The following is a 27,160-nucleotide window of genomic DNA, read 5'->3' on the forward strand; positions in this document are numbered from 1 at the left end:
TTCTGGTAACGTCGTGGCAACGTCGTAGCAACGTTATAAAGGGAAGTTGCCAGTTGGTCCCATGGACAACGTTGCCACAACGTCGTACCTTGGTCGGCTGGTTACGTTATTTTTAGACCCTTGGACAACGTTGCCGCGACGTTGTACCTTGGTCAGCTGATTACGTTATTTTTAGTGCCATGGACAACGTTGCCGCGACGTCGTACCTTGGTCGGCTGGTTACGTTATTTTTAGTCCCATGGACAACGTTGCCGCGATGTTGTACCTTGGTCGGCTGGATACGTTATTTTTTGGTCCCATGGACAACGTTGCCGCGATGTTGTACGTTGGTCGGCTGGTTACGTTATTTTTGGTCCCGTAGACAACGTTGCCGTGACGTCGTACCTTGGTCGGCTGGATACGTTATTTTTGGTACCATGGGTTACGTTGCCGTTACGCCGCTCTTTGGTCGTAGGACAACGGATCTCGAGTGCATTATAAGTGGTTTATCCAGAGATGGAGAGATCACACTGGACTGCTCTCAGTTCTGGCACTTTTGTAATGTAGCCATAGTCTACATGAATTTCAATCACATACAATATTAAATGTTGCATCCCAGCACATATAAATGTAGACAATGCATGTAATTCATGTGCAGCTCAGACCCAGCATGTCATTGGTCATCAATTTTCTCATATGCAGAAATATAGCTTTAATAAATAAAATACTTTACTGATATAATTTAGTCTTTCATTCTTTACTATAAACATGTACAAAAGCAATCAATGTGTGATGTATAACATGATTAAATGCATGATTACAAACATGATTACAGCAAAGCTGTATGACACACAATGCAAATTTGTGCTCCAATAATTTTGTAATACAAAATTGTTAAATGTGACTAAAAGGTAAGCGACTCTTAAGAGTTTAATTTCCAAAGACCAGTCATCACAGAATATTACAATTCTTCCTTAGCAAACCTGCCCCTCAGTCTGCCCCTGAGCAACAACAGTTGCGCATGCCCATTTCAACGCATCACTGAAACTGGGGTTTCAGAAGAGATTTTGCAGGGGTTCCACTGTATTCACGCATTGGATTTTACCTGGAAATTTGCTACTTCAAAGGTGAGTTTCTTTACAGAAATAGTTTTAAAAATTTAAATGTATTTGCAGAAATTGAATGGGGCATGCGATTACATATAGGTTTGAAATGTAGGCTATTTAGCCTGTTTATCTGCTATCAGATTAAAGAATATATTGTGCTTATTAAAGTTCTGTCTTATGAACTGAGAAGTGTGCTCAGGCTTAAACATTGAGTTTCGACCACAGTGTGGGAAAAAGGCTGTATTTTGTGTCTCTATCTCTTCACTTTCAAAAACAACCTTGAAACCGGGTGGAGACGGCACCCGAGCAGGTGGGTCGCGTAGGCAAGAACAACTCCCTGCTGCACAGGAGAACAAGCTCAACCCTCTTCTTGTGTTTTAGTTTTACTGCACTGTATAATATATGCTGGGGCAGGGACAGATAGCGAGTTGGACTTCGTGAACCAACCCAAACTTTGTTGTGGGTAGGAAAACATAGACAACCCCAGAGCTCTGTACTTGTTGATTTCCAACTGCTGCATTAAAGCTGATATTATCGGACCTCTGAGACTCCAGACCACTCTTTCTAGAACACAGACTTGTGTCATTGAATACCATCATTACATAATGTAATAGACACAAAGAAATTAAATCCTTCAAGATTCACGTTGTTTACGTTAGGATTTCAATAGCTAGAGGTAGGCTTATAGGTTAAACCCTCCAGAAAGTTATGTTGAAATAGTGAAAATGCATATATGATATCAAAGTTTAAAGTCTCACAAACCACCCACAAAAGAATCAGTGAAAATAATCGTTCAGAACTGTTAGAAAACCTTGTTCCAAAATAGTTTATTTAGCCCTGAATTTTCAAAGACTGTGGAGCTAGGGTGTGGCTGAACACGTTTTGATCAGTCGGTCATGGCATGCACAGCAATATGGCGTTATAAAAAACTGCGTTGTAGCTCCTTAGTAAGGACCTTATATGTTTGAGCCATCTAATTCAAAATCACCTTAAATTAACCCTTGTGTTGCCTTCGGGTCACATGACCCAAAGGTTCATAACGAACCATCGTTGTGTTTGCCCAATTTTACCCAATACAAAAACAATTTAAAATAATTTTATTTTAACCTTTGCAATGTGGCGGGTCTGAGACAGCCCAACGGTTAAAATAAAATGCTTCACTTTGTTTTTGTATGCGGTAAATTTGTCGCAATACGACGGTGGGTCACAATGACTGATGGGTCAGAATGACCCGAAGATAACACAAGGGTTAATTCAGTGAGTTACGAAATGCTTTGCTATCTATATTACTCCTAAGTATTATAGCTAGCACAGAGGTGCAATTAGAATTCCCATTGGAGAAAAACGTTTTCACGGCCATTCTTCATGAAATGAGTATTACATTTTTTGAGGAATACTGTTTACACCGATGCAATAACAATTTACTGTAAAAGCGCTTGACTTATCTCTTCTCTTGATAACAGGATATATAATGTCGTGGAGAAGGACTGGTTGGAATTGTAGCCCAATGCTGGACCTTTAAAGAAAATGGGGTAGGTATACTTTAAATCTATAAGAGTATCATGTCACTAATTCTTCCAAGTTGTACATGACATCTGTTTTTGGATTAAGTTTATTCGTTTTAATATCAATATCAATATGCTAATACTATGTACATAAACTACATTCGGTAACCCTTCCTTTTACAGTCCCTTAAGTACTAGATATTTACATAGAAAGTAAAGGGTATGTTTTGTGTTTTATTGGGTATTACCTATTGGTACCAAGGTGGTAAATACCTAGATAATTCGAAGTATTTACCCATTAACTAAATACTAACGTGCTGATCATTACTGGGTCTGTTTTCTGTATTATTGGGTATTACCTATTGGTACCAAGGTGGTAAATACCTAGATAATTCGAAGTATTTACCCATTAACTAAATACTAACGGGCTGATCATTACTGGGTATGTTTTCTGTATTATTGGGTATTACCGATTGGTTCCAAGGTGGTAAATACCTAGATAATTCGAAGTATTTACCCATTAACTAAATACCAACGTGCTGGTTATTACTGGGTAATTTTCACTGGTCCTAATTAGGTAAAGACAGAAGACAAAACTTAGTATTTACCTGGAAACTTATAAATATTACTATTTAAATACCGCTGGTAGTAAGTTGGTAACTACGGGAGATATATATGGTAAATTATAAAGTGTTATTGGGTAAATACCACTGCTACTAAGTAGGTAAAGACGGCCAAGCTCCAGCAGAATTACGAACAAAATACTCTACTATTACCCTGCAGTTACCTAAGGTTTATGTCGGTAACAGTCCACGTCTAATGAGAATATAAGATAGTACTTTACAATAAAATACCTTATCAGATACATTTATCGATGATGGCCTCATTTACTTGGCTGGTATACCTACCTCCGCGGGAAGAGTTTTCCATGGTAAATCTTCTTGGATACTGGGTATGTTCTTGCGCATGTTTGGACTATTTACTAGTAAGTAATCTGAAACTGGACTGTAAAAGGAAGCCGTGTTTGTTTCCATGGTGTTACCAGGCTCTTACCATACCCTTTGTAAGCAAATACCACTTTGTCAACGTTACCCTTAGTATGAACTTGTACTATACGTTCCAAGGCGATACCAGGTAAAACATGGCTATTTACTCAGTAAGTAATCTGAAACTGGACTGTAAAAAGAAGCCGTGTTTGTTTCCATGGTGTTACCAGGCTCTTACCATACCCTTTGTAAGCGAATACCACTTTGTCAACGTTACCCTTAGTGTGAACTTGTACTATACGTTCCAAGGCGATACCAGGTAAAACATGGCTATTTACTCAGTAAGTAATCTGAAACTGGACTGTAAAAGGAAGCCGTGTTTGTTTCCATGGTGTTACCAGGCTCTTACCATACCCTTTGTAAGCGAATACCTATTGTGGCCGACATGTGCAAACGCGCTGCAAATTAAGAAAACACATGCAAATAGACAAAACACAAGCAAATTAAGAAAACAATTTCATGAATTTGACAACACATGCGCAGCATTCAGCAAACAAGCTGCAAATACACACAACACAACCAAATACATAAACGTGTTGCAAAAACGAAAGCACACAAACCAAAAACGCTCAAACCATTTACTCAAACCATTGCCAACTCATTGTAAGGCATACCTAAGTTGTTCTGATCGTGGGGGAAACATATTTGTCAAAACAACAAATGTTGTCATACTAATGCTTTGTATATCCCATTCAGCTGTACCATCTTGGGCAAAGACCATTCAAGGTAACATTTGTTATTTACATCAATGTTACAGCTAATCTCGAAGAACCACAGTGTATGCCAATCATGCAAACTCTTTTAAACTTGTTTTACTTGTCCGTAATTACAGACACATTACAGGTTATGCTTCGGAAGATGGAGACATTGGAGAACCAGCGAGAGGCTCTCCTATTCAGGCAACTACAGGGCAGACACACTGAAGAGGTGCCAGTGATGGACCTACAGGTGTCCCAAACACAGGCTGAACTCCAAGACCTTGAGGAGCGCCTTAAGGTGCTGGAGTTCCAAAAGAGAGTGGTAGGTGTTTGGAGATGCCCTGAACTATGGCATTCAAATTGGTGCTGACAATAAGTTCATGACTTCTAATTGCAGACGCTGTGATGAAGTGGAAGACGGGACTGGGAGAGAAGGCTGTGGAGCTTGTCATAGCGGAGACACTCAAACACACCACAAGCAAGGTGAATGAATCATGATTTCAGATTCCATATCCAACCTTTCACATGGCTATGTGACAAAAAACTAGAATCCCATAATATTTTTTTGATTACGTATTTTATTTTAGATGTGATTTTTTATGACTTGTATAGCCCCTTTCACACGTGCAATTATGTTGATAGGACACTAACTTATTTTGTGCTTCATTGTCAGGGCCAACAGACAGGACCTGTAGCGGGGACTGGCAGAAGATTTTAAATTCACTGTTTGGCACTTTGTTTGAAATAAAATGACTGAATGTTACATGGTAATGCTGCCTCGTTTATGATTAGCTTGAGTTAGACTACACATCACACAAACATAGTCCTCCTAAAGTTGGCTACCATGTAGCCTATTATACAAGAACAAGTAGCATTTGGGGCAAATGAGGTCTGCATATGAACCGCCCCAATATAAGCAGTAGAATTGAGAAATATAGGTTACTTAATTAACGTCGCAGTTACGGACTGGCAACGTCAGAACATTACGTTGCTAGGGGGTTGTGGTTACGGACTGGCAACGTCACAAGATCACGTCAAAAGACGTATGTTTGGTCATTGAGTGACGTTGCGGCAACGTAAGGGCAACGTAACGGCGTTAGCTGGGAAGAGGCTAGGCACTGAGTTATGAAAGCCAGATTACCTAATTTATTGTTAGGCTATGTCAAAATAGTAAACGCAGTAAACGGTACAAGCAGTAGCCTGCAGCCGCTGACTGTTAGCACAGCCACATAGCCAATCTTTTCTTCATACCAGTCTGTTTGAAACGATCTAAAACGTTGTTGTCCCTTTTGCGGCAGTAGTCCATCTAGGTCTGGCGTAGTGAGCTCCCTATTTGCTATTAACTAATTTTTTGAATACAATCGAGCTTGGAGAAATTCCTCAACACTGTGATATCGGCAGACACCGCTGCTATCATTTTGATTTAAATTTTGCGGGGATTACGTTTACAATGTAGCTATGTAATGACGTTAGCTGCGCAAATGTCCATTAATACCTCGATTTTTATTGGTCCATGTTTGATATGTAACGTAGGTGATTACTGGCATAACATATTTACGTGCAAAGGCACCGCAGAGAACGTACATGTTGAAGAATACAGGATAGAAGTGCGCAAGTGAGTTTTTCGCTTGTCGTCCGCAGTGAATGGACAGTAAAAGCACTGCTTATTCAACTTTTTTCTTTGTATTTGATTCTGCGTAACTGCTACATTTGTCATCGTAACGTCTAAACAACTGGAATAACACACATATTGCATATATAAATCACAAGAATAAACAGTAAAAATACAAATACAAGTTTATTAAATAAAATGATTTAATAAACATTTACGTTTGAATTTTGGCAGGGTAGGCAGTGCCTTCCTTGCCTACTCAGACTGCACGATACTGCCCACAACTGCTGAACAACACCAACACACAGTGCTTGTCTTATCCACCACTCTCTCGCCTGTACTACTGTAACTGAATGGGAAACCGAAGTTTTACCAAACTTTCAATCTTAACCCTCGTGCTGCCTTCGGGTCACATGACCCAAAGGTTCATAACGAACCATCGTTGTGTTTACCCAATTTTACCCAATACAAAAACAAATTAAAATATTTTTTTTTAACCTTTGCAATGTGGGGGGTCTGAGACAGCCTAGCTGTTAAAAGAAAATGCTTCACTTTGTCTTTGTATGCGGTAAATCTGTCGCAATACGACGGTGGGTCACAATGACTGATGGGTCAGAATGACCCGAAGATAACACAAGGGTTAAAGAGGCCGGCGAGTCCTCTATCTCTCGTGGGCCACCACCACTCGCCATACTCGTCCTTAGTGCTGCTAGCTATCTCAGACTCACGGTGGCGCCAATCAGAGCTTCAGAGCTACAGATTAACGTCACTGTGTCCAATCCCGACTGCTGTAAACTACTATTGTCCAAACCCGAACGGGGTTTGGACACTCAGTTTCCGGTCTTTTTGCCAGCATTTTCTTTTGCTATCGCCAGCAAAGTGTAAGTATTATTATTTTAGGCATACCAAACAATCTACGTGTAAAATTTCATGAACATATATGGACGATGGTCTAAATAATATAGGAAAGTTACTTTGGCCGAAAGACCACTCGGCGACACTCGGGCGACGATCTTTACTCTGACAAGTGTGTCTGTGTTGTCATCGTACTGCTACTATGGGTTAGCATATGAGTGTATTTCAACACTAGCTTAACACTACTTTGTCTTGCCAATGAAAATACACGATCATGTGTGACGTGATCTGTAGTCGAGGGGAGGAAGGGATGGGGGCTAGCAAACTTTGAGAAGAGTTCAACAAAACATCCAGCAGGTGGTGGTATACAGTCAAATTGAGATTTTATCGCATAGTTTGGAGATGTTGAAGCGTGATATCTTATTGTGGAGGACATAACTACGTCCCTGGATATGTTGACAGCAGTTTGGTGACCCTGGATCAAGTTAATATCCCCGGAAAAACAGCAGCGCCCAGTGTTTAGAAGTACGGTTGGGTTTGGACAAGGGTAGCTCACGGCTAATTTACCGGCGCCAGCGTCTTTTGACCGGCTCTAGTAAAGGCTAAGCTAACTCTAAATTTTTTAACAATATTTAGCTTGAAAGGTAAGAAGTTAAAGCTTAACGTGAAATCAGTTAATCAGCTGAAAACGTGATACGATTATTTTTATCAATATTTGAAGTGGCATTTTATCAGAATGTTAGCTAAAAACCGGTCGGGATTGGACACAGTGACGCTAGGTGTCCCTAAAGAACACAATTATCTAACAGTAGTTCCGCATTACATTAATTTGCATGCAAGTTTTATTAATTTTTATACTGTGTATTCTCTGTGTAATTTCATGCACCGAACCGTGACGCCCGTACCGTACGTTTCAATACGAATACATGTACCGTTCCACCCCTATGATACGCAGCGAGTGGACATTGGCCCCTTCCAGTCCATCCATCTACCTGGCTTCCCTGTTACATTTAGTCATTTTTATTTAGCAGACGCTCTTATCCAGAGCGACTTACAGTAAGTACAGGGGCATTCCCCCCGAGGCAAGTAGGGTGAAGTGCCTTGCCCAAGGACACAACGTCAGTTGGCATGACCGGGAATCGAACTGGCAACCTTCGGATAACCTGTTATGTTGTGCCAATCACATGGCACCAGTCTGTGGCCAGCATTGCTTAAACTGACATTTGCCAACTCTGACCCGAGTTGACCTTGGATTTGGCTTTTTTCTTAATGTAAAACTATGTTTAGCTTGTGTTGTGCACCTCTCTTTCACCAACCATCTCTGGAGGAGGGGATCCCTCACTGAATTTCTCCTCCCAAGGTTTCTTCCATTTTTTGTCCTCTAGTCAGTCTAGTGAGTTTTTCCTTGTCTTCCTTGAGAATTTCCTTTCTCCTCTGCTCTTCTCCCTGTACACCAACAGTTGCACCTCCAGTCATCCGTCCGTCAAACTCCTGATGTTTGCGGACGACACCACCCTTATTGGGCTCATCTCTGGTGGAGACGAGTCTGCTTATAGGTGGGAAGCGGCCAACCTGGTGACCTGGTGCAGCCAGAACAACTTAGAGCTCAATGCTCTTAAGACAGTGGAGATGGTTGTGGACTTCAGGAGGAACACAGCCCCACTCACCCCATCACCCTGTGAATCCCCAGTCAACACTGTGGAGTCCTTCCGCTTCCTGGGCACTATCCTCTCCCAGGACCTCAAGTGGGAACTGAACATCAGCTCCCTCATCAAGAAAGCACAACAGAGGATGTACTTCCTTCGGCAGCTGAAGAAGTTCAACCTGCCAAAGACAATGATGGTGCACTTCTACTCGGCCATCATTGAGTCCATCCTCACCTCCTCCATCACCGTCTGGTACGCTGCTGCCACTGCCAAGGACAAGAGCAGACTGCAGCGTATCATCCGTTATGCTGAGAAGGTGATTGGCTGCAATCTGCCTACCCTCGAGGACCTGCACACCTCGAGGACCCTGAGGCGAGCGAGGAAGATTGTGGCCGACTCCTCCCACCCTGGACACTCCCTGTTTCAGTCACTCCCCTCCGGCAGAAGGCTGCGGTCTATCAGGACCAATACCTCACGCCACAAAAACAGTTTCTTCCCTTCCGCTGCTGGCCTCTTCAACAAGGCCAAGGGACCACACTGACTCAAATGAATTCTTGCTTAAAACACTCTGCTTTTTGCACTGCATTACAACATGGTATCTTGTACATTTGTATTTTTTGTAATATTTGTATTTTTATATTGTAATTTACGGCAACTTACAGTTAGGTCCATAAATATTTGGACATTGACACAATTTTCATCATTTTGGCTCTGTATACCACCACAATGGATTTGAAATGAAACAATCAAGATGTGCTTTAAGTGCAGACTTTCAGCTTTAATTTCAGGGTATTTACATCCAAATCAGGTGAATGGTGTAGGAATTACAACACATTTGATATGTGCCCCCCCCCCCTTTTTAAGGGACCAAAAGTAATTGGACAATTGGCTGCTCAGCTGTTCCATGGCCAGGTGTATGTTATTCCCTCATGGGAGTTCGTTATTTCATTGACAAGGAGCAGATAAAAGGTCTAGAGTTCATTTCAAGTATGGTATTTGTTTTTGGAATCTGTTGCTGTCAACTCTCAATATGAAGTCCAAAGAGCTGTCACCATCAGTGAAGCAAGCCATCGTTAGGCTGTAAAATCAAAACAAACCTATCAGAGAGATAGCAAAAACATTAGGTGTGGCCAAATCAACGGTTTGGTACATTCTTAAAAAGAAAGAACGCACTGGTGAGCTCAGCAACACCAAAAGACCCGGAAGACCACGGAAAACAACTGTGGTGGATGACAGAAGAATTCTTTCCCTGGTGAAGAAAAACCCCTTCACAACAGTTGGCCAGATCAAGAACACTCTCCAGGAGGTAGGCGTATCTGTGTCAAAGTCAACAATTAAGAGAAGACTTCACCAGAGTAAATACAGAGGGTTCACCACAAGATGTAAACCATTGGTGAGTCTCAAAAACAGGAAGACCAGATTAGAGTTTGCCAAAAAACATCTAAAAGAGCCTGTACAGTTCTGGAACAACATCCTATGGACAGATGAGACCAAGATCAACTTGTACCAGAATGATGGGAAGAGAAGAGTATGGAGAAGGGAAGGAACTGCTCATGATCCAAAGCATACCACCTCATCAGTGAAGCATGGTGGAGGTAGTGTTATGGCGTGGGCATGTATGGCTGCCAATGGAACTGGTACCCTTGTATTTATCGATGATGTGACTGCTGACAAAAGCAGTAGGATGAATTCTGAAGTGTTTTGGGCAATATTATCTGCTCAGATTCAGCCAAATGCTTCAGAACTCATAGGACGGCGCTTCACAGTGCAGATGGACAATGACCCGAAGCATACTGCGAAAGCAACCAAAGAGTTTTTTAAGGCAAAGAAGTGGAATGTTCTGCAATGGCCAAGTCAATCACCTGACCTAAATCCAACTGAGCATGCATTTCACTTGCTAAAGACAAAAGTGAAGGGAAAATGCCCCAAGAACAAGCAGGAACTGAAGACAGTTGCAGTAGAGGCCTGGCAGAGCATCACCAGGGACGAAACCCAGCGTCTGGTGATGTCTATGGGTTCCAGACTTCAGGCTGTCATTGACTGCAAAGGATTTGCAACCAAGTATTAAAAGTGACAATTAGATGTATGATTATGTTAGTTTGTCCAATTATTTTTGGTCCCTTAAAAAGGGGGGGGCCACATATAAAATGTGTTGTAATTCCTACACCGTTCACCTGATTTGGATGTAAATACCCTGAAATTAAAGCTGAAAGTCTGCACTTAAAGCACATCTTGATTGTTTCATTTCAAATCCATTGTGGTGGTATACAGAGCCAAAATTGTGTCAATGTCCAAATATTTATGGACCTAACTGTATATTTTATTGTATATTTAATTCTATTCTAATCCCACTTAGTACTGCTAGTTTATGTACCCTTAGTATAGTTAGTCCACATATTTAAATTTTAGGTATATGTGTATTGTATGCACCTTCCTGCCAAAGCAAATTCCTTGTCTGTGCAAACTTTCATGGCGAATAAATCCCTTTCTGATTCTGAATTGAGGTTGGTTGGGGGGCAGTTCTATGGTCACATGTGAAGCTGTCTGTGACACTGCTTGTAAAAAGGGATATTCAAAGGATATTAGATCATTGTTTACAGTACTTCACACAAACATGTGTAGTGCTTCACATAATAAAGACAATACGATGGCAATATATGAGTGTTGTGTGTTTGTTAGACATCAAATACAAATATATGTATTATAGAAACTACACAAAGTTACCTGGATGCTAATCACAATTACATTCGACACCTTCAGTACTGTGTTGCGGGCAGAATATTACTACATGTATAGGCTACTACTCGGCAGTGTTCGCATTTAAGCTGATCGTATTGTCTGGGTTAACAGCGACGATTTAAGTATTACTTTGCAATATGTTGTGTCATTAAGGGGCTGTGATATCGTGGTAAATATGGCTATTGCCTCGAGACAACCCCAAATACGTGTTTGGTAGCCTACATTCGGGTAGTGTCTATGGTAACCAGTTGTTTCAGAAGAAGCCTAAACAAGATGTTACCTGAAGGCAAACGTAGTTAATAAATACGTCACGATTTAGCTAATCTTTCATGAGCTAGAATAGCTTGCAGGGTAAAGCAATGGGCTTTGGTGTTATACGTGCTTTTGATATAGTGCGATGGAATCCCACTTCATGCAAGCCTGCAAATGTTTTATTTTGTCTCCATTTATTTTGTCGTGAATGAATGTAATGTAGTGCGCACGTAGACCATACTTTCATATTCGCCGCAGCAAATATGAGATCCGACTTGAAAATCGGCAGTAATATGTTTGTGAATTTGTTACGAATATAGGGTGATAGGTGAACGCACAGCTGGGGAACCAGAGTGTGGAAACCAGTTGGGCGATAACACTGGTCAAGACCACAACTGCGGGAAAATCACTAAATTGCCTGTGCATTGTTTAATTGATTTGTTAATATCATTACTTGTAGTGTCATCTAATACAAATGGCTCCTACATTACTGTTATTGGATGTGAAACACCACACTTCAAATGCAACCAATAACTTAACTCATTTCTAATTTGAAATTACCCATCACCTCTCCTCGCACCCCAAAACTGAATAAGGAAGATACAGTAAAACAGCAAAACAGTGGCTGTCTGAAGATGTTGGCCAAATCAGCTATCATTAGATTTGGTTACCGTATTTTTCCGATTTCCGAGATTTTTACCCCGATTTTACAGTTTTCTTGTGGTTGTACGGCTTTTATTTCGAAGCAGCTTATAGCCCGGTTTTAGAGCAAAAAGTGGCTTTGTCTCAAGATCTCTACAGATCGTGCAGCTAATTTAATGCTCAACACTTGAACGAGGGCTTATTACTTGAAAGAATAATTATTTACTGTGTCTTCTCAGTTACACTATAAGGGCTTGGTAATACAGTGACTTGCTAAAGTGGAGTCAGATGGCTGAGCGCTTAGGGAATCGGGCTACCAAACAGAAGTTTGCCGGTTTGATACCCGGCCATGCGAAATGACGTTGTGTCCCTGGGCAAGGCACTTCACCCTACTTGCCTCGGGGTAATGTCCCTGTACTTACTGTAAGTCGCTCTGGATAAGAGCGCCTGCTAAATGACTAAATGTAAATGTAAAGTAGGCAAATGGCTAGTAGAACATAACATTGCATAATAATTTCACAGCTGCAAGACCCAGTGAAATGATACAGCTAGCAAACTATCGTTAGCTAGCATCACTAACGACATTGGCTAATTCAACTTCGGTAGGCTATCCTCATGTTACCTTCCTGACTCGTGGCTCCGTACCGGGGTAGGGAAACCTCAGGGTGAAAAGGCTAGCTTCCCTTGCTAGCCTGGCTCGTTGCTGGTAACTTTGCTGCCCGGACAAATCCACATTTCACCGGAGAAACAGTGAAAAACTCCAAAGTAGCCTTTTATGCGAACCGGACTTTTTTAGTTAATAATTGCGTGTGCTCACGCTTTCGGCGAGCACAACCATTGTTCTCTCACATATATATTTAGTGTGTTTGCTGAGAGCAAAAACACTATTGTTATTCTGCATACTTCTTATTATTGTTGGAATGCTGCTTCAGCTATTAAAACCGTTAAGCTATCAAACAATTCAGCAGTTTCAGGCTATGACTTTTCAGCTTTCTACCTCTTATGCTTGAATTAATATCAATCAATGTTGTTCATAATATTTTTAACATGGTTTTCCAATTGAGTTTTTTTTCAAATCCTCTCAATCCTCTTAGACTTCTTCAACTTTGAAATCCTTCTTCTTCCTCAATCTTTCAGCTAGAGCCACCATTTAAACTTTCAAATGTTGACAAATCCCTAAACTATTTTTTTTTATTCAGTTTTTTGATATCTATTCTATAACTTTTTTTCAATATCACTGATTATGTTTCATGAGTTTTTCAAACGGTTTCTGAGATTTACATGGGTGTGTATGTGAGAGCCTAGAGTGCTGACTGTGAAGAGGAGCTTTGGAATCTGGTTGAAAACATATTTCTAGTTTGCCAGCATTGCCACAATTTTCACTCTTCATGCTTCATTTTTGGATCAATAGATAGGAAATGTTGTGCTGGTCGTAGACATTTGTCTGTGGAATCCAACAGACTTACACATTTGTTCAGAGCCTTAGGAAAGCGAGACAAAGTCCAACTCTCGCCCCATAGAGACCAATACAAATCTGGTGACAAATTTCTCAGCGAAAGCAGAAGGTACAAGTTTTTGAAACTGCAGGTAGTCGTATTTCGGACCGCACAGACAAGTAAAGGATATCTGTGGTTTCGGCAGAGTCTTGGGTCTCGGAAAATATAGTATAGTTTTGCGTCTAGGTTAACTTGTTTGAGGTGTGGATGCTAGATAAATGTATGTTATTCTCTCTACCCAGCTCGTTAGCGAGCACAGCTGCACCATCACTGTGGCAACCACACAGACACGCAACTCTGTTTCGTGCTTTAATATTCGAATAAAGAATTTGTATTAATACGGCAGTCATATCAATCCAGGTATACAGTGTCGTCGGAAAACTTCCTTGACAGTACCAACACATTTGAGCACGTCTGTATGTCTAGTCTTAGATCCTTTAGGGAAGAAACAATTAAAATCAAGTTTGAAAATGGGATTTAAGTTCACAAATAAGGGTTATGTCAATGTCTTACCTTTTGCAAGTAGAGAATCATTCCTTTGAGAACAGCATAGAAGGTTTTCCAACCTCGTTTTCCTCTTGGTGCTGAAAAAGAAAGTGAAACAGTGTAACTATGAGGTAATGGAAATGTCATGTTTGCACGTAAAATATTGTAATGAACATTGGTAATACGGTAGCAAGGTAAACTGTTCTTTAGTAGTGTGTGTGATAGCTTTTCAGTAGTGTGTGTGAAAGCATTTCAGTAGTGTGTGTGAGCGTATAGCTTTTCAGTAGTGTGTGAGAGAGCTTTTCAGTTGTGTGTGTGAGAGCTTTTCAGTTGTGTGTGTGAGAGGGTATTCTGAATAATGTCCCTCACGGCCCCTCATAGTTCTTGGCTCCTTGGTCACATAAAAACCAGTTACCAATGACCAAGACATTCTTCTCCTGCAACATTGTCAACAACAGCAGATCAAAACAAATTCCAAACCTCTCTACAACCATGCTTACATAGTCAAGATCATTCCCTTGAAAGAGAGAAAATGTGCATAAATAAACACCATTTTAACCCTTGTGTTATCTTCGGGTCATTCTGACCCATCAGTCATTGTGACCCACCGTCGTGGGTCACAATGACTAATTTCTAATTTACCTCATACAAAAACAAAGTGAAGCATTTTCTTTTAACTGTCGGGCTGTCTCAGACCCCCCACATTGGAATGGTTAAAAGAAAATTATTTTTATTTGTTTTTGTATTGGGTAAAATTGGGTAAACACAATGATGGTTCGTTATGAACCTTTGGGTCATGTGACCCGAAGGCAGCACGAGGGTTAAGTGGGTTCAATCCAGAGAGATTTAGGGAGTGGGAGTCTTCCTCAATTGAGTGAGATTTGCTTTGAGAGACATTAAAATCCTTTTATCATATTACAATTTTTCTGAATTGCTAAAACACTAAAACCCATTGACTAAACAAAGTTCTCAGTTGCCTGAACTCATGTAGCTAATTGTGCAGTCTGTTGTCAATACCTTAAACCATTTCACATTGTAAAACACAATTTGCAGATCTCACTTAGACTTTCCAGCAAAGCTCTAAACACATTCTTATTCTCAAAACACATTCTGCACTCTAATGCACATGTCATCCATACTGGTAAACACAAATGGAAACAATCAAATACAAATAGAGAAAACATGTCATTGATTAAACACAACCACTCAAAATTGATTTAACTTGTTTCAAATGATGTGACACATCCAATATAAGCCAGTTCAGAGAGCAAACAGGTTGTTGAAGGTAGGAAAATATTGCCTGACCCAGCCCAAAGACAAGAAGAAGCACATTGATCACATGTTTACTCCTTTGATTTTTGTCCCTTTTAGTATTGTATACTGTAGTACAGTGCATTGTAGGCTGTATAGTGTACAATGAACAAATTGTACGGCCCTGAACATTGTGCTTTCAATTTGTTACAGTACTGACTGCTCAATAGATTTTGACTGGTTGCAACAAATATCATATATCAACAAAGAACAAGAGTGAGTTGTGAGTAGTCAGATGCAGTGTACACTACTGTATAGGTATACAAGGAAGAGAAAGAACAAAAAAATTGCAAAGAGCAAAGCAGAGTAGTAATTTCTGATCAATTTTGAGCGACTATGATAGAACATGCTTTCGTTCATCAAAAGACAATGACGGATAAATATGAAATTAGTTTTTTTATTCAAAATGTACTTCTCCCTGAGAACTATATGTTTTGAACAATGTTTTCTATGTTTTGGTGTATTGTTTACTGACTGCTTGATAGTGTATATCATTTTTATCACTTTGTTTATGATTTGTGAGCAGTGTTTGATTTTGAGCCAGGTAAATCTGTTTTGAGGTGAAAGTTTCATTTTGCAAGAGGATTCAGAGGTTTTGTAAATAGTGCTTGAAGATGAGGTTTTGTGTTTAGAGTTTTGATAAAATGGGTGACCGTTTCCAGAAATGTGTCTTAGCAATTGAGAAAAACTGTAATTACCCCACCTGTCCAGCAGGGAGGACTGGTTGACACATGGCATGTACTGTATACAAAACAGTGCCAAAGACTGCGCTTCCAAAAAATCCTGTCGTTAGCTAATATTCTGTTAACAATGGCACTTATTGGACGGTGACACGCATTATTGCAAAGCATCATGTGATTAGTGGGATCAGGGATGACTACGGAACTTTTAACTGGAACTGCTTTTAAAAGCTATTGTGGTACTGGCATGGGGCATACAGTTTTATTAGGTCATGGAAAATATTGAAGGAATGGTCTGTGAGCGTTTGGAATGTCCCTGTGCTACTTGTCTACCTAGGATAAGTTGGGCTTTCTGGCATCACCGGGTTATCTATATCAACCGAGGATAAGGGATAGGGTGACACTGTGATATTTGGTTTCCAGAAGTGGTGTCCAGAACCTTGATAGGGATATTGCTAAACATATACACTTATGATAATGCACAAAAACCAACAGAAAGCTATACTGTATATCAACACAGTTTCATAAACTACACTGAACAAAATTATAAACGCAACACTTTTGTTTTTGCCACCATTTTTCATAAGCTGAACTCAAAGATAAGACTTTTTCTATGTACACAAAAGGCCTATTTCTCTCAAATATTGTTCACAAATCTGTCTAAATCTGTGTTGGTGAACACTTCTCCTTTGCCGAGAAAATCCATCCACCTCATAGTTGTGGCATATCAAGATGCTGATTAGACAGCATTATTATTGCACAGGTGTGCCATAGGCTGGCCACAATAAAAGGCCATCTAATCAGCATCTTGATATGCCACAACTGTGAGGTGGATGGATTTTCTCGGCAAAGGAGAAGTGCCTTTTGTGTACATAGAAAAAGTCTTAGATCTTTGAGTTCAGCTCATGAAAAATGGGGGCAATAACTAAATATATGCATATGATACCTAATTTACTACTTTAGCACAGTCAAACCTTCAACATGATAATAATCTGTGCACCTCATTAAGACACGGTACTGCAGACCACATTAGCACAAGAACCCCAGACTTTGCATTATGACTCCTCATTCAATGCCACTATCTTTCTGGATGAGCTTCAAAGGGTTGACACAAGACACTCTCTCCTCCTCCCCATGGGAGAGAGAAGGGCCAGCCAAATGGCCCACCCTTCAGCCCCTCCTTACTCCAGAGAAACTCTGGATCGAACAAAGGGATCCATCCAAATCTGAACTTTATGGATGTCCAAACATTTCTCAAGAACTACACTCTTCATGAACACTTCAGGGATGATAAGAATTTATGACTGATAATTTATGCTTTCCCTTTTATGCTGTGTTGATTAATTTGATGTTTTAATGTAAACAAGTGATCCAAGTCAGTCAACCTTGGTATCCAATTTATTGTTATCTACTAACAAAACAATTTTATCAAATTAAGTTGTGTAGATAGATTATGAACTAAATGCAAGGTATGAACATTTTGCAATTTAGGCCACAATCCTAAAGTTAGATTCCATTCACACATGTGAACCAGCTTGGACAACACCCAGGCTGACCAATGAACTGTCTTCCCTGCATCAAGACACTTCCACTTTATTCGGAGTATAAAAACCAACAAGAACAATCAATCGTTGAGTCCATTGATAACGCAAGTCCAGTGACAACGGATAGGCATTCAAAAGGATCTCGCCAAAGCTTATCCTGGAATTCAACAAGATTAGAAATTAAAACACTACCTGAAGGAATCTGCAAAAGTACCCCAACGCAATTCTCACCGCGGATTAAAAGGAATACTTTGACAGAGGACTTTTTGATAACACCCACACGTTTAACTACAGACCAGTTTTAACATACCAACAAAGTAAATGCGACTAGCTCTTTCTCACTTGTGACATTGGCATGAAGTAATTTCATTAGTTTGATTAGACTACACGTAAAACTACCACTAGACCATTCCCGTTATTAGACAAGGCCCAATTCCAATTCTCCTCCCCTTTCCCGCTATTTTCATCTGATCCATTGTTTGTCTGTTTTGTTTCATTTGTTAGCCTATCAAACTTTTACAAATACCAATAACAAATATAGCTGCAAGCAGCAATGGGGTGGCCAAGCAGGTCAGATGACCCAGAAGAAACTTTCGACATCCTCAGAAGAGGGTTCCAAGTACACGCAGCAAGTTTGGCGTGAATCCATCAAAGACTTGCTGAGATACGATACAACTTTCTGTTTGGCGGCTCTGCTGCCGATTTCGATTGGCTGTACCGGACAAACGGTTTCTAAAATCTAAAATCATTTGATAGTTTGTGTGAGGATTGCATTGACTACAGTTAGGTCCATAAGTATTTGGACATTGACACAATTTTCCTCATTTTGGCTCTGTATACCACCACAATGGATTTGAAATGAAACAATCAAGATGTGCTTTAAGTGCTGACTTTCAGCTTTAATTTCAGGGTATTTACATCCAAATCAGGTGAACGGTGTAGGAATTACAATACATTTTATATGTGCCTCCCCCCCTTTTTAAGGGACCAAAAGTAATTGGACAATTGGCTGCTCAGCTGTTCCATGGCCAGGTGTATGTTATTCTCTCATAAAGGGAGTTCGTTATTTCATTGACAAGGAGCAGATAAAAGGTCTAGAGTTAATTTCAAGTATGGTATTTGTGTTTGGAATCTGTTGCTGTCAACTCTCAATATGAAGTCCAAAGAGCTGTCACCATCAGTGAAGCAAGCCATCGTTAGGTTGAAAAATCAAAACAAACCTATCAGAGAGATAGCAAAAACATTAGGTGTGGCCAAATCAACGGTTTGGTACATTCTTAAAAAGAAAGAACGCACTGGTGAGCTCAGCAACACCAAAAGACCCGGAAGACCACGGAAAACAACTGTGGTGGATGACAGAAGAATTCTTTCCCTGGTGAAGAAAAACCCCTTCACAACAGTTGGCCAGATCAAGAACACTCTCCAGGAGGTAGGCGTATCTGTGTCAAAGTCAACAATTAAGAGAAGACTTCACCAGAGTAAATACAGAGGGTTCACCACAAGATGTAAACCATTGGTCAGTCTCAAAAACAGGAAGACCAGATTAGAGTTTGCCAAAAAACATCTAAAAGAGCCTCTAAAAGAATCTGCTCAGATTCAGCCAAATGCTTCAGAACTCATAGGACGGCGCTTCACAGTGCAGATGGACAATGACCTGAAGCATACTGCGAAAGCAACCAAAGAGTTTTTAAAGGCAAAGAAGTGGAATGTTCTGCAATGGCCAAGTCAATCACCTGACCTAAATCCAATTGAGCATGCATTTCACTTGCTAAAGACAAAACTGAAGGGAAAATGCCCCAAGAACAAGCAGGAACTGAAGACAGTTGCAGTAGAGGCCTGGCAGAGCATCACCAGGGACGAAACCCAGCGTCTGGTGATGTCTATGGGTTCCAGACTTCAGGCTGTCATTGACTGCAAAGGATTTGCAACCAAGTATTAAAAGTGAGAATTATATTTATGATTATGTTAGTTTGTCCAATTATTTTTGGTCCCTTAAAAAGGGGGGGCCACATATAAAATGTGTTGTAATTCCTACACCGTCCACCTGATTTGGATGTAAATACCCTGAAATTAAAGCTGAAAGTCTGCACTTAAAGCACATCTTGATTGTTTCATTTCAAATCCATTGTGGTGGTATACAGAGCCAAAATGCTGAAAATTGTGTCAATGTCCAAACACTTATGGACCTAACTGTATATACAGCTTGACTATAGGTAGCTAGCGACTGCGGTGTACCTGGCTTCCTTTGCAGTGGCTTACAGTCTCGCTAAACAGAGAATCAGAGACATGACAAGCTCGTCGGCTTTGGGAGGATTCTTACCTCTGACGTTGCCGTTGCCAGGACACCAACTTATCCTAGTGAGCTATTCTCAGTGCTGGAAATCACAGAGTTCAGTTACTGGTTAAAAATATAAGCAGTTTTTCCTGTGGCAAGCGGTTGTCAGATTTGGCCCAAGTTTAAACAGCTGTAATTCAGTCCTATTTTGACATGTCAAGGTGATTGTGGTCTGAACATAATCTGTCCCAAATTTGGTGAATATTTGATACATTTTGTAGGAGGGGTAGGACAAAAACGTTTTATTAATTCATTCAGAATGGCGGCATCAATTCGGCTGGTATCACAAGTTAACATGTGTCACACACGGGATCGCCCCCCTCGAGGTTAGAGGACACATATCTACAAAGCACAATAAATCTGACTCTTCTTGAGTATAGATCCCCTGAGATTGAAACATTATCATTACCATTATGATTATATTGCTAGGCAGCTACTGTGGCATATCTGGCTTCACTAAACAGATAAACCAGTATCATGACATGCTTGACGACTGTGGCTGGATTCGAACCTATGACATCGCACTTCAGAGGAACCTGTCTTATCCCAGTGAGCTATTCTCAGTGCTGGGAATTACTGTGTTCAGTTACTGTATAAAAAAAAAGTAAGCCATTTCTCCTCTGGGAAGTGTTGTCAGATTTGACCCAAGTATAAAAAGCTGTAATTCAGTCATATTTTGACATATCAAGGTGATTGTGGTCTGAAAATGATTTGATTACATGTCCATGAAAATATGAGCAATGGTGAACAAGGAGTTCAAAAAAGTATGTTGTTATGAAAATTCCAAATGGCCGACGCCCAAAATGGTGGACACGGGACAATGTGATATATTTCGACTTGGTATGCCACGTACAATCAGAAGAGACCAATCTTGTGATTTATGAAAAATCTGTTCAGAAGTTATGATGCAAGAAATCCGATGCACTGGCTAGATTTACATTTAGACATTTACATTTAGTCATTTGGCAGACGCTCTTATCCAGAGCGACTTACAGTAAGTACAGGGACATTCCCCCGAGGCAAGTAGGGTGAAGTGCCTTTCCCAAGGACACAACATCAGTTGGCATGACCTGGAATCGAACTGGCAACCTTCGGATTACTAGCCCGACTCCCTCACCGCTCAGCCACCTGACTCCCATTATTGTATCTACAAAGCACAATAAATCTGATTTTTCTTGAGTATAAATCCCCTGAGAATGAAACATTATCGTGACCATTATGATTATACTGCTAGACAGCTACTGTGGCATACCTGGCTTCACTAAACAGATAAACCAGTATCATGACATGCTTGATGACTGTGTCTGGATTAGAACCTAAGACCTTGCACTTCAGAGGAACACATCTTATCCCAGTGAGCTATTCTCAGTGCTGGGAATTACTGTGTTCTGTTACTGTATAAAAAAAGTAAGCCGTTTTCCTGTGGGAAGCGTTGTCAGATTTGACCAAAGTATAAAACCTTGTAATTCAGTCATATTTTGACATATCAAGGTGATTGTGGTCTGAAGATAATCTGTGCCAAATCTGGTGAATATTGGATACATTGTGTAGGAGTAGGGAAAAACGTTTTATTCATTCATTCAAAATGGCGGCCTCATCAATTCATCTGGTATCAAGAGTTAACATGCGTCAGACACGGGATCTCCTTAGATATCACGAGACATAGGAATCACTTAAATACGACAAACAAATCAACAGTTATTGGTCAAAACACAATTTTGTCCTATTGTAAAGCCCCCTAGCTCAAATGACACTACCTTTTTTTGGTGCTCTCAATAAAAGGGTCATGAATCCATACACCAAGTTTGGAGTCAATGCATCAAAGATTCGCTAAGATATGACCTCACTTCCCTTTTTCCAGATCAGTTGCTGAATTTGATTGGCTGTAACTAACAAACGGTTGCGAAAATCAAAGCTCCAGGGGATAACTTTTGTGAGGCTTGGTCTGAAGATCAACTGTGGCAATTATGAAGAAGATTCGAAAAGAATTGTAGGAGGAGTAGCGAAAAAACTATTCTCCTTAACATTCAAAATGGCGGACAATTTATATGACTGGGTATGACGTGATAGAGTGCGTTGAACTTGTCTTGATCCAGGGAATCCAATGATACCTCATTTTGGAAAATGCGGCATATGGTTCAAAGGTAACGTGTGTAAACACACCTTCAACCTTCAACAACTTTGACCCATTCGTGGCCCTAGATGGTTGGAATGGGAGACATGAAACTTGGTGAAATTGATGAGGGGACTGGTCCCAAAGAGTGTGCCAAATGTCACAACTTCTGACAATACGGTTCTAGGGGCTGCCATAGACTCCCATGGCGGAAGATGTTTAATAATAATAATAAGAAATATAGCTGCAAGCAGCAATGAAGGGGCCAAGCAGCATTCGATATGGAAATTCAGTAGCTAAAGAAGCATAGCAAAACTTTTAATAAAAATTATTCGATTTTTTTAAATCGCAATGTACTTTTCGGCAACGCGGTGGCGCTACCCCGAAACTTTTGATTACCTTCACGGCGATGCGCAAAAGATGTATACCGAGTTTGGTAAATATGTCATTTTGAGACCAAATGCGCTGGCTAGATGTAGCAGCGTTATATCTACAAAGCACAATAAATCTGCTTCTTCTTGACTATATATCCCCTGACAATGAAACGTTATCGTTACCATTATGATTATACTGCTAGACAGCTACTGTGGTGTACCTGGCTTCGCTAAACAGATAATCCGGTGTCAAGACTTGCTTGATGCCTGTGGCTGGATTCGATCCTGCAACCTTGTGTTACAAAGGAGCCCTTAGGAAGTCTTATCCCAGTGAGCTATTCTCACTGCTGGAAAATGCTGTGTTCGGTTACTTTATAAAAAAAAAGTAAGCCGTTTCTCCCGTGGCGAGCGTTATCAGATTTGACCCAAGTATAAACAGCTGTAATTCAGTCATATTTTGACATATCATGGTGATTGTGGGAGGAGGATGATTAGATGACATGCTCGCGATGACATTTCCAAAGTTAAACCGTCGCAGAGACAAGGCCTCACTTCTGCTATGGCGTGCTCTTTGTCAAAATCGTTTGCGTGTAACTCGTGAACGGTTTGACTTATCGCTACCATTTTGATAATTCTTTGTCGGCATGGTCTGAAGATGATCTTTTACAATTTTCATGAAAATCGGAGCAACGGCCTAGGAGGAGTTTGGCAAAAGTTGGCATTTCTTAAAATACAAATGACGGAAAAACCTTCGGGACGACAATGGGTTCAGTCGAATCGTCTGCGTCTAAGGAATCCGATGAAACCTCACTTAAACCTCACATGGTTCAAAAGTTATGGGCGTAAACACACCTCCAACTTTGACGCCTTGGTGGCGCTATAGTGCTTCAGGGATCGACATGAAACTTGGTGACAATAATCAGGAGACCGTTCCAAATCAGTGTGCCAAATTTCAAAACTTCGCACCAATCGCTATGCATAATAATAATAATAATAATATAATAATAATAATAAAACTAACAAAAACAATAGGTGCCACAGCAGCTTCGCTGCTGCTTGGTCCCTAATAATAATAAGAAAAGGTAGAAACACTTAAGTGGCTTCGCCGCTTCGCGGCTTGGCCACCAATAATAATAGTAAAGAAAAGGTAGAAACACTTAAGTGGCTTGGCCACCAATAACTAGGTTTCCTCAATCTCCATAAATCAATTTTGAGGTGGTGCCTCGACTTATTAATACTTGATTAGAAATTAAGTATATTTATTCTTCAATGACCACACCCCACTACACTACCATGCACTAAATTGTGTTCACTATCAGTCATAAAGGTACTATCATATTATTGAAATAAACTGTTGTTGTACACAAATGCCAGTGATAGGAATTTAGGTTTGCTTTCATCACTGTCCACATTTTGGCAAGCATAAGTACAGTGCAAACAAGCCTGCAGTTTTTAGCTTGGGACATAAACTTATAATAGCCCAAATATAACTGGTTTCTGAAATACAGGGGACTAACGCCAATTCCATCCATTTGTGTCTGCATCTGAAGTGCTACCTGAGGGTTCACATTAGGCAGCAATTTTATTATCATTTTTTATTTATTTTTTAAGGTTTTTAACCAGACCAGAGTCGGCTCTTAATTACTCTGTGACAAAATGGAATACTTAGTTGATTACGTGATTGCAAGTCATCATCAATGGTCTGTGGTAGCACACCCATATGTGTAGACAGATGAAAAAGTTTTGTTTTGAATTTAGGCTGTGAGATTAAAAAAGATGACATGAAAGAGTGTGTAGAATTCAAAAATCGACTTTGTGTGTTTGTGTGTGTGTGTGTGTGTATGTCCATCACCAAAGCAAACACATTTTTCTATAATATTATGTTATGGCTATACAAAACAAACATACACTGAGATGTAACATTTTACAACACAGCTGCATTTTAAATGTAATATGTATGTATGTGCCAGTGTAAAATGGTGCAAATTGGACTGTAAGGTGAACTATGACTTGGGTAATAGTGAGGCTAGTTAGTAGCTTACTTTTCTTTCCATCCATGTCAGCATGGATCTTGCGTGCCAGGAAGCCCGTTTTATAGATTGCAGCGTTGGGGTCGTGCGCGATGTCCAGGAAAGGGTTACTGCCACTGCTGATCCGGGTGATGCTTTTGGTGTGGGCATTGTCTGCCAGCTCAGAAATAGACTTTTTGAGCTCGTCTCCATCTCTGGAGACAAAAACAAACAAGATTTTCAGATAGATTTGAAGAAGATGCCCAGACTCTCCTTTATAGTGTCGTCCTATAAAGATGTTTTATTGGTTTATTTAAAACCTCTTAGGATTGTTGTATATCGTTGGAAAGATCATATTCTTCTGATGCTATTGATGATGACCATTTCAAGATCGAGCCGCAACAGCAAGTACAATCAACGTCTTTGTCCAACCACCAACATGTAAACAAACAAAAACCATAGACGACTACCTATCGAGCCTCACAGTTGACCACTTATCATAACATCCAAACAAAAATTGTCAAAGGTCCAAATGATCCAATAAAGTAAAATATTTAGTCCAAAACACAGTATTACATCTATAAATACCCATGGTCTCTTGTTCCATCATTCTAAAGTGGTCACCTGGGGGGTATTCCAGGTAGCGGGTTTAGTGAAAACTTTGAGTTGTTTAACCCTGAAAAGAGGCATAATCTGAGGTTTCCGTTCCAGAAAGAGAGGTAACGAAACCTTTTGGTAAGTTTCCATGGTAACTTACTTCGTGAAACTAACCTGCTCGCTAGCAGGTTTTCCATGCCAAACTCTGCGTTTCTACCTATCGATGTGCTTTAATTGTCTAATGAATACCTAGGTTAACGTTACCGTTTCCCTTCACAATCTGTCATTTATTTTAGCAACATTCTCAGCCCTTAGGCCTTAATCGCTAATGTTAATCGCCGTGGACGTGCACTCAGAACTGACCAAATGCTTTTTGCCACTGAAATAAAGACAAATAATTAGGGTTCCTTCGGTAGGAGGAAACCTATTGTTTTTGTTAGTATTCTTCTTATTAGGGTTCCTCCGGTAGGAGGGAACCTATTGTTTATGTTAGTATTCCTATTATTATTATATTTCTCCGTTAAATGGCTCAAAAGGTCCTTGACCCGATTTTTTCTAATTTGGCCCAATGATACAACAGGTCACTCACTACTCCCAGACCGCTAATAGGTGGCGCTATAAGCCACGCCCAATGTCTACGTGATTTCCCCAGCGCCCCATTATTCCAAAATGCTTGAAAATTTGTGTTCATACCTTAATTCTCATGGGGAGCAAAAAAGCCTCAAGAACCCATAAGGTCCGCCATGATAGATTTTGCTGTACTGTCCAAATTTGGTACAACCTTCAAAACCCTTCCCCACATGAACCATAGATCCAATTGATTTGAAAATTGTTACAGATTTGTAGAACACATGTCTTTCTATATGGTCAAATTGAATAAGGAATGCAATACAAAATGGCTGAAAGAAGTGTATTTATGTAAATGTCCACATTGCCACAATATCTTTGTGTTAATAAATCAAATATAATTTTGACTGATGGTTTTTCAAACCTTTGTGCCTTCAAGATGACATCATTCTGAAGTACCATACGCAATTTCACCTTGATATGTCAATATATGATTGAATTCAATTGAATTGCTCCATAGCGCGCGTGCTCCAAATTCTCAGACTCATCCTGCCCCTTGACACTAGGGTGACCACCTGTCCCGCTTTGCGTTGTGTCGCAAAGCATTTTCACCCCTTGTCCCGCACGTCCCATATTGAAAATGCTGTGCGATACAGAGCAAAGCGGGACAGGTGGTCACCCTACTTGACACACGCGCAAGCTTGGCGAGACGCACACACATCCTTTCTGGAAATTGTGTGCTGACCAAGCCCCCACCCTCGGTTTTTAGCTCCTGTTTCATTTTGCTTCCAATCGCAGCTTGCCATTACGAAAATTTTTCGGCGGCCATTGTTGTTTTCAACTGGAGTCGCCTGATAGTGTTGGAGGCAGCCACGTTCGGTAAGTCCTATTTTTACACATTTTAAGATAGAATCAATGATTGGGTTCGTGTAAGTACACCACTCTTGAATTATGGTGAAGGTTTGAGCACTTTTAGACCTTTAGATCGTGAGTTTGAAGTGATGGAAAACCAAACTCGAATATTAGCTAGCTTTTCTCATTTGTGTTTATAATTTGTGAATCATTTTGCATCTCGGCGAATTCTTCACCCAAAAGGTTGAGGAGGGCAGCATTTTGGAGAAAAAGCGATTCCCCACAGACCTGTAGGCACATAATTTTGATTTGGGTCGTGAAAGTCTTTGTAATTGGAGTGAGGTCGGACGCCAGGGAGACCGCATAGGCTTAAGCGGCAGCCATGTTTTGGTTGCATCATGTTCACCATTTTATTTACAGTTCGGTAATTTCTTCCCCCGAAAAGGGAAAAAGGGCAGCCTAAAGAGATGTGGGAATTGTGCATTTAGCCAGATGGTCCTATTATTTTTGTGATTTGTGGAAAACTTGCAATTTGAGTGAGAGTGCAGGTTTGCTTCATTCCCCACATATTATATACACATCCACCCCACTCTCTGTTACTGCCAAATCATTTGAACACCATTATGTGATGCTAACTGATCCTATCAAAGCATTTTTAGTAGTCCTCTACTGCCCACCAGGGCGGCCAGCCAACTTTGTGGAGGAGCTGGACATGC

General features: G+C 40.4%; 1 protein-coding gene across 4 annotated transcripts in view; it reads right to left on the reverse strand.

Moving 5' to 3' along the window:
* psd3l (pleckstrin and Sec7 domain containing 3, like) overlaps window positions 1–27,160 on the reverse strand; it is a 201,338-nt gene that overhangs the window by 16,069 nt on the left and 158,109 nt on the right. For all 4 annotated transcript variants that reach the window (XM_067258060.1, XM_067258059.1, XM_067258061.1 and 1 more), the window contains 2 exons: window positions 24,462–24,643; window positions 14,090–14,160 (listed from right to left, as the gene is read on the reverse strand). In XM_067258060.1, coding sequence (XP_067114161.1) covers window positions 14,090–14,160; window positions 24,462–24,643 — 253 coding nt within the window. The remainder of the gene's footprint in view (window positions 1–14,089; window positions 14,161–24,461; window positions 24,644–27,160) is intronic.

This window comes from Osmerus mordax, chromosome 20, assembly GCF_038355195.1.
Source record: "Osmerus mordax isolate fOsmMor3 chromosome 20, fOsmMor3.pri, whole genome shotgun sequence".
NCBI lineage: Eukaryota > Metazoa > Chordata > Actinopteri > Osmeriformes > Osmeridae > Osmerus > Osmerus mordax.